The sequence below is a fragment of the Larimichthys crocea genome, chromosome IX, assembly GCF_000972845.2.
Source record: "Larimichthys crocea isolate SSNF chromosome IX, L_crocea_2.0, whole genome shotgun sequence".
Taxonomy (NCBI): Eukaryota; Metazoa; Chordata; class Actinopteri; family Sciaenidae; genus Larimichthys; species Larimichthys crocea.
In genome coordinates this window covers 8474840-8489208 of record NC_040019.1, presented here as the reverse complement: position 1 = coordinate 8489208, position 14369 = coordinate 8474840, and the positions used below count along the sequence as shown (strand labels likewise).

Below are 14369 nucleotides of genomic sequence, written 5' to 3'. Positions count from 1 at the left end.
TGGTTACCCTGACTGGGCTTTCATTAAAATAGGGACAAACTGTACAAAAGGACACCAGATAAAGAAAGTCAGACCATAGTTCCCCTGATGATATAACCCGGTTTAATGGGGCTATATTGTCATCCCATATGTAGCCAAGAGATTTTCCCCCACACAATCCTATCATTAAACAGTGAAGAGAGACTTCAGCATAATAAACCTCCTTTAGATGTCTTTATATCAGGATATGTGGGGACACCCCAATTTTACACATGAAGAGCTTGTCATGAGAAGTACGACTCAGGAAATGAATATTGATGTCATCAGGGAGTTCATCTTGGCTTGGGATTAAAGACTTTAAAAAAAGATGGCATTGTGTAGGATGCAGTGTTTGGGGAACATGGCCGATACACAGAACCAAAAGAAAGGATGTGTTAGCCTCTTAAATGTAGGTCATTCTTTTTCAACGGTCTCTCTCAGGTCACCTAGAAATGACTGTAGTACCTCTTTAATATGACTAACTTCAGGAAAACAGGTTGTAGAAGAATTGTGCACAAAAGATATACTGCCAAATAAATGTACCATCATAAATACACTTTTGTTTTGTTATATCAACATATAACTGCAAATGAAGACAGTGCAGAAAATTTCCTTATTAATATCTGTATTTTGCGAGATAATGTGTATACACATAGTACACTGTATCATTCTTATACATACACTGTATCAAATTCAGAGTTCAGTAGGTAATGATAGAAAATGTGAAGTTCACCTCTACAGTCTAAAAATGCTTTACTCAACTCCTTTAATTCACAATCATGAAAGACTGTGAAATTATTTAAGGTGGTCTGCGAAGATAATGAGTCCAGATATCCATCCAGTCCCTCGTGGTGCCTCCACCTTGACCATCTTACAGCACTCCCAGACAGTTCTCTCTCTGCGTCCTGCTCAGAGTCTCTTCTTCATCTTACCCTTCTTTTGACTGCCCCGCCCAAAACCTGACTTCTTAACATCTCCAAGATACTTTTTGTTCTTGGTGCGGAGGTTCTTTAGACCTCCACTCTGCAGGAACCGGTGCTTCTGCTGTTTCTTGCGCTGTTTCAGGATCTGCTCGTTCGTCTTCAGCTCCGAGCGGATTTTGCGGCCACCGGGCGTCTGCTGCGGCCCTGCAGACCTCTGGAAGTTAGGGCTCTGGAAGTTGGGACCTCCCCGGCCACGGCCACGGCCACGACCACGACCTGAAGGTTAGTTAACACAGAAACAAGAATTGAGAAAAATATAATAATTTACTGACTTATCTATGCTTGGAAGGCAGATTCTCTTCACAAAACCTTTGCAGGTTGGGTTATTAGGATTGAAAATGGCAATATAATCTGATTTCAAGGAATAGCACAACATTTTGGGAAAACTTTAGAACAAAGACAGACAACAGAGAAAAAACACCTTTTAACACCTCTAATTAGCTAATTAACACATTACATCTCCTTTGTTCAATTCATACTCAGAGTGTGTAAAAACATGAAAAAATTGCAATTGTTATATTTTCCAGGGGAGTTAAGTGGCAGTCTATTTTAGCAACTTCCTGGAGCTGGTTGCCTGGGAACTACTCGTCGCCAAGAAGTAGTTATATAACCCTGTGAAAAATGGCAAATTGTCTTTTCTTCAGATTAATTAAACAAGTAATAATATGTTTAATACAGTGTTAGTTAGAGAGTTTTAGTGCAGGTGGCAGACTTTGTTAGAACCAGGCTAACAGTCTTTCCCGTCTTTGTGCTTAACTAAGCACCACCAGAAAGCAAATAAACAGATTTCCCAAAATGTTTTTTGCTTTTGTGTGTCATCTAAATAAATAGTTCTTAAAAGCTAGTTGGCTAGATATTTATTGTTATTTTATGTATGTATTACATAGTTTTAACCATGACCAACCTTTTGATTTATTCAGTAATTACTTGTTTTTTTATGTTTTAAAATGTTAAGTTGAGACTACACATGCTTTCCTACCTCCTCCTCCTCCTCCTCCTGGCCTTCTCCCGCCTCTTCCTCCTCCTCCTGTTTCTCCGTCTGAGCCAGATCCTCCATCATCAAACTTGTATTTTTTCTTCCACTCCTCATAACTGACACGTCGTTAAGTGATACAACATCAACAATACAGCTAAACATTGTCAGAGTGTGAGGGAACAGCAACAGCAGGACTGGTAAACATTTAACCAAAGAGGTTTTGTTGAAAGGATACAAGTTCTTCTTATTCTTCTTGTTACTGATGACCTGTCCGCTGTCTATTCTGATCTTCTTCTTCTGGTCCTCCTTTCCTGTTTCTCTAACGAAGCGTTTCCTCTTACGGTCCCTACGAATGATAGAGAGAGACGCCAAATTATGAAGACGAAATAGCAAAATTAGAACCATAAAGGTGACAGAAAGAGGAGGAGAGAGACGGATATAGAATGAATTTTATATTTCACCATTTCATTATGCTTTTGTGCTGGTTGAGCCGCTCTCCTTCATCTCCCATGAGGTCCAGCACAGCCGTGGAGGCCTGCTGTTCAAAGGCAGTGCCCTCTCCACCGAGACTTAACCTAACACCACACAGAACATGAGCCACAGGTAAGAACACACAGATAATACACTTCACTAATGTTTGATGTCATTTTTTTTTGCTCCCTAAATCCTAATGGTTTGTGCCTCACCCTCTCTCAGAGTTGAAGTCTTTGGGTCTGTATGGGATGTAATACTCCTCATCTTTGCCCGACTGTCTGCTTCTTTTGTTATTTGACCTTTCGTCCCCGTCTTCCCGCTGGCCTTTCCTTTTTCCACCTACCACTGCAGAGAACACCCCCTGGTGGAGAGAAAAAGAATTACATTTGTATTACGTTGCATTAAAAACTGACTAGGTTGGCATTTAGTGCTGAGTATAAAACGAGGGTTTGTAACAGTAATTAACATATTAGCAGATTGTTAGATTATGAAAAACATTTTTTGCTCTAATGTCTCTTTTGACAATTGATAAGATGGTCTTTTACCTACTCGATGACCAAACACACTGTGTGTTTTGGCGTGTGAGCTGTATTTCCATTATTCTTACAAAACTACATACTATAAATGCTTTGTTTCAAATGTTAACACTACACATGAATGAGAGTCTCTTGCCTTTAGATCTTCCTCCTCCTCCTCTTTGTCTGAAGACAGTGCACAATCATCATCAGCGGTGGGGGGGTTGATGGGCTTCTGTATCCGGCTTTCTGCAGCCAGCGCATCTTTCTGTTTGCTGAATTTGTCCAGCAGCCGTGTGTCTTTGGAGCGTTTGGTCCGCATCACCTCACTAGCTTGTGTCTTACTGCTAGAGTTGATTTCAAAGATAGTCTACAAGACGGCCGAAGGAGAAATGTTTTGTTTTAGCACAGGTTAAGAAGAAAAATGTCGCACTATGAGATATTTACATCATTATCTACTGTAACTCACCGATTTGGATTTGTAGCCTTTGATGGCATCGACTATCTGAAGGCGCTCCAGTTCCATTTTCTCCAAACCTAACCCTGAAACAAGATTAATCAAATGCTGTTACCAACTACTGTCTGAGTATCATCATCATCATCACTGCTCTCTTCACAGTTCATCCTCCAAACTGACCTAGTAAAGGATGGACGGCCATGCCGGACACATCCGTGCTTTTGACCCGCCTGATGGACTCGGGTGAGGGGTTCGGTCGAGACTTGAGATACTGCTTGTAGGCGTTCTCTGAGATACGATGCATGTTTTGCAGGTCCTGGGAGTTTTCGTGAGCTGTGATCAGATGAGAACTTTCGTCATCCAGGATACTCTGAGGGACCCGACCGAACACGCCCTCTACATCTGGAGAAGAGAAGGAGAGATTTAGATTGGAGACGGTGACAGAAAAGAGGCAAAGACTGTGACAGGTGTTGCAAAACATACAGTGTGTGTGTTCAGGTGTGGCGAACTGAACAGGCCTTCCAAGGAAGAGGTGAAGATCATAGACATAAGCCATCTCATCTTGACAGATCAAACTGTAGGCTGTCCCACTGCGTCCAGCACGACCCACACGGCCTGATGTGAAAAGACAGGTGATGACCATAAAATCCTCTTTAACATATCATATACGGTCTTCATTCAGTGTATATGCCACTCACCAACTCTGTGCAAGAAGAGCTTGGCCTTGGAGGGGAAGTTGTAATTGATGACATTGTCCAGCAGGGGGATGTCTATACCACGAGCAGCAACATCAGTCACAATTAGCACCATTGCTTTCCGATGCACAAATTTCCCAATGTTGATCTTCCTGGCAGTCTGATCAAGGGCGCTGTAGATGTAGGCACACTCTATGCCTTCTGAAGACAACAGCTGAAGATCAAAAGAAAAGAAAATGACCATTAACCAAAGCTGATGTTTAAAAAATGGGATTTACTACACAGGTTATACTGCTGTTTCTATCTTACCTCCTTGAGGTACTCGACATGATGTTTAGTGGCTGCAAACACCACCGTCTGCTCGTGAGGCTTCACTACATTCCTCAGAAGATGAAGCAGCAGTGCTGACTTGTCATCCACACGTATATGGAAAAATGACAGCTGAGGGAAGGGAGGAGAAGTTAAGATTTTGTAAGTGTTGGACAGACATGAAGTGAGGATTTACACGTGCATGCACATGAGTCATTATTTTTATATTTTTATGATTTTCTCACTCAGTGAGAGTCTCTTACGAGCACCTGAAGGCAGGCATGTTTAAAATGGTGTCATTTAATACCTTAATCTGGTCGCTGAGCTTAGAATCCACATCCAAACGAATCAATACTGGTTCAGTCAGTCCTGGAAATATAGAAAAAATGCTTTGATGATGCTCTTCAAAAACATCTTCAATGATGACGGATGCATGTAAAGCAGAAGCGATCGTTGATCTCACCAGCTCTGGCAAACTCCACCAGCAGTTTGGGCAGGGTGGCAGAGAACAGCAGAGTCTGTCTGGTGTCTGGAAGCCTCCGGATGATCTCCTGAAGCTGCTCGGCAAAACCCATTTCAAACAACCTGAGTGGAGGAAGGACAGCGGCGTGGTCACATATGCGTGGATATAAGTGAATACGAACTGTGGAATGAAAATATGACACCTTTCTCACCTGTCAGCCTCGTCAAACACCACGTACTCCACATTATGCAACTTCAGGTTCATCTCCTTGATGACGTGCATCAGACGACCGGGTGTTCCGATGATTCTGAGGGGAAAAGCAGGGATGAGGACTACATCATACAGTATGTGGACCAGGACAAACAACATTATATCATTACCAACACTCACATGTCAGGATTTTCATGAAGAGCAGCAAACTGATCATCCATTCTGAAAAACAGCAAAGACATTTAAATTCATCCCAGAATAAAAACAGAAGTAAATAAAGCAACAGGACAAGGATATCAAACAGTGACTTACCTGTCTCCACCAAGGATCAAGGCAGTCTTGAGGCCAGTAAATCTTCCCAACTGTAACATACAACAAGAGGAAAAAAAACATCAGGGACAAGGACACAGCAGTTTAACGAAACAATACCTAGAAATACAGCCACATGTAACAACAACAAATGGTTGAGCAACAGCAAACAGTCTGACCTCTTTTGTGAACTTCATGGTCTGTAGGGCCAACTCTCTGGTGGGGGTCAGGATGAGGGCCCTGGCTCCTGTTTGGGCTTGAGGGGCCTTCAGCTTCTCAAACATGGGCACCAGGAAGGCAGCTGTCTTACCACTGCCGGTCCTAGCCATGGCTACTATATCTTTACCGTCCAAGATCACTGGGACAGTCTGAATGGAAGAAGAAGAGAAGAAATGGGTGTGAAATATTTTATTGTTATTAGTCACAAATGTTTAATAACAGGAAACTGACATGGTGCTGACTTACCTTTCTTTGGATTGGAGTAGGGACTTTGTAACCCTTCTTCATGACGCCTTTATATACAGGGTAACTGAGACCTGAAATCATACATAATGTCGTTAGACATATATATATTATATGTAATAATTAGGGATGCACCGAATATTCGGCAACCGAAAGTATTCGGCCGAATATTGCAAAAAATGCCACATTCGGCTTTCGGTGAAGTGGCCGAATAGTGGCATGACGCAATTGATGCAATGAAACAACGTGCGTGGTGATCTGGCCAGGGTTTCTGATTCTTTTCTCATTCACATAATAAACACACGATGCAGGATATAGGAAAAACACAGGCAAGAAATACATCATACACTGCTCTTTAGAGGAGCTATATACTTCTCTCTAAACTATGGCGTCTCACACATGCAAGGTGTGTTCAATAACGTGGGAAAAATGGAAACTCACCGGAAATATAATAAAACTAAATAGTATTTCTTTCAAGAACAAATGAACAGAGATTAAAACAACATGGGCTTTCTAACAGTATAAATGAAATAATAATTATACTAACTGGAAATTCTACTGGAATATTTGAAGGATATTAAATAAACATTTACTTTCTTTGAAAAAACATGTCTACAAATTTATTCTAGGCTATTTATGCAATAGTAAAAAAATAGTGAAAAATTTAACAACCGCATTTCATATTTGGTTTCGGTATTTGGCCAACCATTTAATTTTTAATTTAATTTAATTTCATTTCGGTGCATCCCTAGTAATAATATATGTATTGGTGGTTTTACTGTGAGTAACTTGTGGACATGCAGCCCTCTTACCCATGGACTGAAAGCCTCCAGACTTCTTTTTCTTTTTGTTTTGGGCTCTGACCAACTGCCTGGTGTCCGGCTCCACATCTGACAGGCAGTCTGATGTGGTGGGGAACCGTGGCAGTTTCCTCCCTGGCTGTGAGACCAATAAGAGAACATGACGAGTCTTGTTAGTAACATGACAGAGGCACCAAAAACACAACCTGACAAGATAATAACATTTTATTTTAGCTGCCAGACTTCACTAAAAAGGCCTTTGTGCACTAATGGTTTCGTCATCATCACACTGTGTGAGTCGCATACTGAACAGGCCCAAACACGTATTAAACTCTGACTTAAGATGAGCAGAGAGAAACTTTCCCCTCTTCTGCAGATGAATGAGAAAAGAGGCTTTCTGTATCAAACTGCAGATAAACCGTGCTGCACAGAGGCTGCTGATTGCAATCCATCGCCTCACCCTCTCTGTCCTAACATGAAGGAGAAACTACAGTTGCCCAAAACATGTAAAAACTGATTAAGGCCATATGCAGAGCCCGCCTTTAGTAAGACATGTGACATGTGTGGCTATAAAAGAGACTCATTCTAAGTTAACAAAAGCATATCAATCCTTATTTTCAGTTCATTATTCACTAATGAACACAAAGTTATGGATGTTATATTTAATTCTTGCCGCATTCTGTAAATAGGTCCCTATAAATCTTACACACTGGACCTTTAAGTGATAGATTGATCAACAAAATATTTGATTGATCTTCTGATGGTTCCTAAACATTTAGCAGACTAAGTGTTTGAGCATGTATCCTGAAATGGGTAAACAATTATTAGGAATTTAAATAAATAAATAAATAAATAAATAAATAAATAAATAAATAATATATATATATATATATATATTTATTTATTTATTTATTTAGATAATACCAAAGTAATAAACAGTAGATATAAGTGCATGGATGGATGTATACATCAAGGGCAAGAGCATACTTGTTACATAGTATGTTCAGGCCTGAGAATAAGTAATTATAGAGTAACAGAGATAAGTTTTTGTAAATGTTGAGCATGTATAAAGAGTTCAGGGGGCATCCGGATTTGAACCGGGGACCTCTTGATCTGCAGTCAAATGCTCTACCACTGAGCTATACCCCCACACACACAGCACAGAGGTGAAACTGTGTAGTATAACACAGCTCCTGCTGTTATGTCTGTGCCCTGTGTTACTACATCAAACATATCAACCAGTGAGTGAGTAAAAGTCTTATTTTCTTACAGAGTCATCTTCTTTGACTTCAGCAGCCAGCTCAAAGTCTCCGCTGTCAGAGTCAGAGTTGGCGGTGTATCTCTTCTTCTTGGTGAGTTTCTTCTTCCTCTGGGCCATCCTGAAGCTTTAGTGCCCTGTTAAAGACTTTACTGTACACGATACTAAAATCAAACAGCGTTAAACTCTCTCTCGACACAGCTCATGTCATCTCAACACACAACAACACGGCGGGCAGACATGTTGGAAACACACGTGTGAGCTTCTTCTTCGTCTTCTTCTTCTTCTTCTACATCCGGTGGTATGTTACCGAAAGCTCAACACTGCCATCTACTGCCACTAGGGCGACCGCAGAGGTACTGCAGGGGTCCGCTTATTGTTGTCAAAATAATTAGTGAGAATTAAAAACACAAAACAAAAATGATAATTAGTAAACTGCAAGCATTGATATGCAATAAAAAGCTACTTTATAATAAAGCTGTTACTATTTATATATTATTTATAAACCATTCCACTATGCCTGTATGTTTTATCAATCATAAACACATACCCAGCATATAAATAGGATAATAAGGTGAAATAAAAGGTGATTAAAGTAAATATAAAAGTTATTATAAGCCAGGCTTAAAATGTGACACATGTGGGTGGGGGTCTCTGTTCTGTTTGTCTCTTGTCTAAGGGGTCCTTATAGATAGATAGATAGATGTCTGACGTAACAATATCTCATTTACAGACATAGGATGCAGATTTGATAGACTGCACTTCAAAGTCTATGATGCAGCAGCTAAATCTAATCATATAAGAGCATTTTATGGTCTTCCACCGCCCCCAAACCCCAAACTAATATAATGAATTCAGTGGAGATGGCTAATATTTTCTTTGATATCTATAAGCCTGGGTGAACAGGAAGCAGAGCAGCAATATCTCAGCTCCTTATTTTGCAGATTTTTGCACATTTTCTTGAATATTCACCTAAAATCAGTTGCAGTTGTTGCAAATATGGAGAGACATCCACCTCTAAATTTCTTCACTCATTGTTCATCCATTTATTGTGCAAATGTTGTGTTTATCTGTGTTATTACTTTATTTATTGGCTTTTCACTTGATTTATGAGTGTGGATATACCTTAGGCATCCTCACCTTATATTGTGTTAGCATTCCTATGTCTACACTTGAAATGCTGACGCAGATGTGTTGTAGCAGAGTCTTAGTTTGAATATTGATTGCACCCTAATTTTTACAGCAATGTCTCTGATGCACAGTCCAATACTGATTTAATCACAGTAGTGATTATACTGAAATACTGAAAACAGGTTCAGTCATGTGCAAGCAAATAACACAATAGGCATTATTTATCTCATCAGTCAGAAATAAATTAATTCACTTTGACTGGGATTATTTGCTTTATTAACCCCTTTATACACATTTATTCACAATATGTAATCAAGAGGTGTAATTTCCATGTCTGCATGTTGTGACAAGAAGAGCTGGCAACAACCAAGTCCTGCAAATTTATATTGGTGGCCTACGTATAATGTCACTAGATTGTGTATCTGTCTGAGGAAAATAAACTAAGCAGAGCTGGATATGCCTACCCAATGAAGCGTTAAAAATAAGGCATTGCACTAATATGCCTTTATTGTGATGACTACTTATATATCTGAAACCCCATGGGGCCAAAAAAGACGATCAGAGCTTTTCTTTTTGTTGCATAACTTTTAATGAAGTGACTGCATAGGACATTTTGGGCAGGCAAAGCCTACCCATCCATGCAACAACTGTCACACTAATGCTACAGGAATGCTGAAATGTGCTACGAGATTTCTTCTTCTTTCTCAAAAACAAAACAAAAAAAAACAACAGATTTTAGTCCAGTCCACAATCCACAGCCAACAAACATAAGCTTACAGAATCGCTGAGTTTCAGCAGGCATTATGCACTATGCTAATTTTAGGATTCTCTCCTTAAATGCTGTATTTATTATACACAAACTAAACGGAATAAATCATTGTTTGAAATAGCATTAGTTCCAAATAAAACCATGTTGCTGCTGATGACATAACAGAACACAGCTCTCCCTCCATTCATAAATACTGCCCCACCCAAGTTTATAGCAAATATCATCTCTTGACAGCCTTGACTTAAAATTAATCTCACACAACCAGTTGAATCTGTGAGGGGATCAAATATGAATCTCTTGTTCAAATTCTCGTTTTAATTTAGCCTAAAATGGTTCAGGATAAGAATTTTGTACTTGAAAATCTCCAATAATCCATGCATTCACTACTGGCACATTGTTTATTGGGCAGTTTAAATAGCAAATATATTGCACATGTGGTTTCATTAAAATGTCTGGCCAGCTGCTGCTCAAGAAAACAGCTGCCCAAGACATCAAATACCGAGATGTACAGTATGTCATATGAGGGAAAGATCTCAACAGTGTTTTCCTTCTTATTTTTAATAACCATCAGAATGCATGTGTTTTTTTAGAATATGTATCATTAATGAAAACCAATATTAGATTTTGTCAGAAGATAATAATAAAGCACATTTTCTTACAACATACAGGACTTTTTCCATTTGCTCATAACTTTCTGTTGTTTATAAGCAGCCACAGTTTCATTTCTTTAAATCACCCAGTATAAATGTGTCCTTTGGATGATAACACTGACACTAATATGGCAGCCAAAACGTGTACTGCGCTGTTTGAAGTCAGTGGGCTGATGTACAGTAAATAAGTCAACACCATGGCAACAGCCCCGAGCTAATGCCATTCACATTCCCTCACACAGCCTGGCTGCGGTGGCCTGTAGCCAAATCTGTTCAGTGAGCTGAGAGAGATGCAGGGCTTACACTCAGGCAATAGGTGTATGAAGCCACCTATAGGATCCGCTTGTGTTCTTAAAGGTGATTTAAGTGATAAAGCCTGAGGGAATTAAGATATGAAGCTGGCAGGGATGGGAAGGTTGCCGTGGGTTTGACTTGGCATCGAATTAAACTCAGTGTTGCCATCGGTGTGCTATCAGGTCAGCCTCCAAAGCTCCTGGCAGTGTCTTAAATCTCAATTTCCTCGCTATGTCAAGCCATGATGTTGAAAAAATGCTCCCGAATCACTGCATCATCTCTACATGATGTTGTTCAGGCAGTTTATTTTCTAAATTGCTTTCCTATTCATTAGGCAGAGCTTTTATTTCTGTCAATGTGTACTGAAGCCTATGAAAGGAAATAGAGCAGCGTGTCTTAATTTTCCTATTGGGACCAGGGCTTGATAACGCCCCACCTCTTACAAATCCCCCGAGAGCCCTGTCATTGATTTAACAAAGTATAACGATTAGATCTATAAATGACAAACATGCATAGATTTATGAGGACTTAATGTAGGCTGAGCTAAGCTGCATCCTGAGCTATATGGGACTTACAGTGGAGTGTCTGAGCTTTCAAAAATCTGTGGTGTAAGTTAAGTCAGTGATGGTTTTTTGATACACTGGTTCATGAAGCAGTCAATGCCTAAATATGCGCTGAATAAAAGTCATTAGAAGAACAGATGTCAACATGTCTCAGGTTTGATTTTTATAAAGATGTTCTCCAGCAGAGTGTGTATGTGCATAACAGATGTTGCCTCTAAGCCTTGGAGATTGAGGGTAATGTTTAAATTAAGACATTATTAAACTGATGGTTTGTAAGCTTTTAAATGGGGGTAGAAGTTAAATATTCTTCCACTCTATCTGTGTCAATTTAATTATTTATTAACCGCTCTTTAAAGGGCTGGCCATGGGTTCAGTGGACCTTTTAAAAATAGTCCAAACATCCAATTAGTATTGCTAGTGATGTGTTGCAGCATATCAGGCGGGCACGTCCCTCCAACAAGCCTTCAAATGCTGGTTTGATTTTCCATGCCAGACGCTGCACATCCAAGGGACAAATTAATCTCTGAAATCTGATAACAGCTTCTCAAAAAGTTAGAAATGGCTGCTATTAGCTTTGGAGTTGCATCCCACAAAAAGATTATATCCTAACTGTGAAATGTGAGATTTACTGTGAATGTTGAAACTGTGAAAACTGCTGAGAGACAATTTCAGAATCCATCGTCATTAAAAATAAGAAAAAAAAAAAACATTTTGTTAAACTGTTAGCTTTTGCATCAAACTGAAGCCAGTTCTTTTATGCAAACATCATATTTTCCAATTCTTTCTGCAAAATATTTCTATAATATTTCTTTAGAATCAGGAACCAGTGATGCAACGTGTAGCTGTAATCTGGTGAGGAAGAAAGTACGTCTCAGGGCAGTTGAAGAAAGGGTCAATGCCCGATCTTGGGCTCATTGGGCTGGCATGGCACTGCGAACGTGATAGTGCCACCCCCAGTGACAGCAGCAGATGGTAAGTGGGCCCCTGGCTTCATCCCCGGGGCTCCTGGGCAAGGAGACAGAGCAGCCATGCACAAAATACAAGGCCACTGATTGGACCGTGCCTCTTAAGATGCCACGGGCTGATAAGACGCTGCGAGGAGCAGCGCTTACATGCTTGAGAAGATGTATAATTATGTTAACCCTGTAGTTTCTCTGGACCCTTCACTTGCCCATCATGGTAGACAATGTAGCTTATTAGGTCAGAAAGTTTTACTAGGGCATCAATTTCAAACCATGAAAAATTGTAGGAGGTCAGGATTTTTTTATGTAGAAGATCACGATACCCACAAAGGATTAGGAGAATACCGGAATAATCTGTGCTCCTACAATTGATTACATAGATGCAGGGAACAAGCAGACATTTGAGGAACGTATGAATTATAATGTATCCATACATTATTACTAAGCATAACAAAAAAATGGATTGTTTTCTGTTTTGAGTACATAAACTCCTTGAATAGTAAGAGTATATTTGTGACTTCATGTAGTAAACAGTTGCATTGAGTAAATGCGCTTCCTTTAAAAATGCTGGTGACCATAATTTAAAGGGCATTGAAGCAAATTTCAGAAGTGCTTACTTTCCCACAAATAAAGCTAAGCCTTTTGCTGAGACGTCTCCTTTGCTGTATAAGGAGAATCCAGCTTTGCACTCCCTTTAGTGTAAAAACTGCAGAGGCACATACATCCGGTCAAACTTTCAATTACTTGATATTCTGGGTGCTAAAAGGCAGTTTCCCTTCAAGGCTTCAGCAGTTAATCTTACAGCTAGTGGCAGAATTAAGGCGATAATCATGGGACATGTGATACAAAACACAAAAACTTTTGCTAAAGGGGAACTGTAAGGGACCCAACCACGAGGATTTCTCCAACCAGCCCAACTGGTGGGGCATCAATGTCCCTGAAAGAAGTGTGAAACCTCGCTGCTCTGTGTCATTTCTAGACTTCTTTTGATTTAGCTGCACGTAGCCTGCAGAATATTTTTCCATGGTGTGGAGTATTGTGGTCAAACACTACTGGATTACTGCTCATTAACTCTGCAGAGAACCCGCTGGGCTGTAGTTAATACACAAGACTTAATGGCCATTCCTAGTCTCATCTCCTCATCATTTTTAGGGGAGGGTTATATGAGATGACAGTTGCCCAGAATTAAAGCCCAAAGAGCAGAATTAACTTTTCATGTATTTTCTCATCACATCCTTGTTGTTTCTTTTTGGTCGCTAGCGTGCACAGCCTCAGGCTCACTTTTTCTTCTGGTGTCTTAATTGCAATTTCATCAAGAATTTAAAGCCATGTTGCCTTCCCTATTCTTCTCACTGTCACTCCAAACTAGTCACCGCAGGGGACGTCAAGGGTATTTAAAGCAGCTATTGTGTGTCATAAGATAAGTCAGGAGGAGCTTGGGGAAGACTCACTTTCATCATTCTGGTACTGCTGGACCTCCTCTCCTCTCCTCTCCTCCCCTCCACCCCACCGAATCCATCCTTCTCTCACTCTCTCTTTCATGGCTTTATCACTCAAAGGCTCAAGCAGCTCAGCAGAATATAAATAAGAAGAATAAGAGCTGTAAGATGGGGAAAGAGGGGAAAAAAAAGGTTAGGACAAAATTGCAGACGCACATCAGCACTGGGACTTGTTCGAAGGACTGCTCTTTTATGTTTCACACCACTCAGTTTGGTTGTACTGATGCAATATGAAAACGCCACATTATAGATTCATCACCCGTGTCCCTGACGAATGGAAGCAACCTGTAGTTTTTTGTTGTTGTTTTTTTTAAGCTTGCTTAGCCTAGCACAAAGCCTGGAAACAGAGGGGAACAGTTAGCCTGGCTCTGTAACCAAATCCACCATCCCTAATGCTGACTTAGTTTAGTTTGTTTAATCTATAGTGCAAAATAACATTTAGCAGGTTTTCTGAGCAGTTGCTATGACAGCAGAGACTATAGGAAATTAATGTATCTGGCCAAGATGATGATTTTTTTTTAAAACAATGATAAAAAAACAAGATATAATGTGTTAAGTGAGCTTTAGTGGTG

General features: G+C 40.0%; 1 protein-coding gene and 1 non-coding gene across 4 annotated transcripts; both read right to left on the bottom strand.

The window, feature by feature from the left end:
- Positions 1–513: 513 nt before the first annotated feature.
- ddx54 (DEAD (Asp-Glu-Ala-Asp) box polypeptide 54) lies at positions 514–8224 on the bottom strand. Of its 3 annotated transcripts, none has more exons than XM_027282231.1 (20): positions 7942–8224; positions 6684–6819; positions 5875–5945; positions 5589–5777; positions 5413–5462; positions 5281–5322; positions 5102–5197; positions 4891–5012; positions 4735–4796; positions 4428–4559; positions 4122–4332; positions 3907–4038; positions 3604–3825; positions 3436–3509; positions 3124–3336; positions 2664–2812; positions 2439–2552; positions 2213–2323; positions 1981–2093; positions 514–1217 (listed from the first exon to the last, which is right to left on the bottom strand). In XM_027282231.1, the coding sequence occupies exons 1-20, from the start codon at positions 8047–8049 to the stop codon at positions 928–930; spliced, it is 2637 nt and encodes an 878-aa protein (XP_027138032.1). In that variant the 5' UTR covers positions 8050–8224; the 3' UTR covers positions 514–927. The 3 variants fall into 3 exon arrangements, with proteins under 3 accessions (XP_027138032.1, XP_027138033.1, XP_019129014.2); XM_027282232.1 differs by having other exon boundaries at positions 1984–2093; XM_019273469.2 differs by having other exon boundaries at positions 6684–6810; positions 7942–8223.
- Positions 7749–7820, bottom strand: trnac-gca (transfer RNA cysteine (anticodon GCA)). The gene has a single exon. It is a non-coding gene; the product is annotated as a tRNA-Cys (tRNA).
- Positions 8225–14369: the final 6145 nt, after the last annotated feature.

Coding starts and splice junctions, on each gene's coding strand:
- ddx54 (XM_027282231.1), bottom strand. CDS start 8,049: ATGGCCCAGAGGAAGAAGAAACTCACCAAGAAGAAGAGATACACCGCC. Junction 4,039..4,121: donor GCTCTTCTTGCACAGAGTTG/GTGAGTGGCATA, acceptor TTTTCACATCAG/GCCGTGTGGGTCGTGCTGGA. Junction 2,813..3,123: donor AGGAGGAGGAAGATCTAAAG/GCAAGAGACTCT, acceptor TCTCTCCACCAG/GGGGTGTTCTCTGCAGTGGT.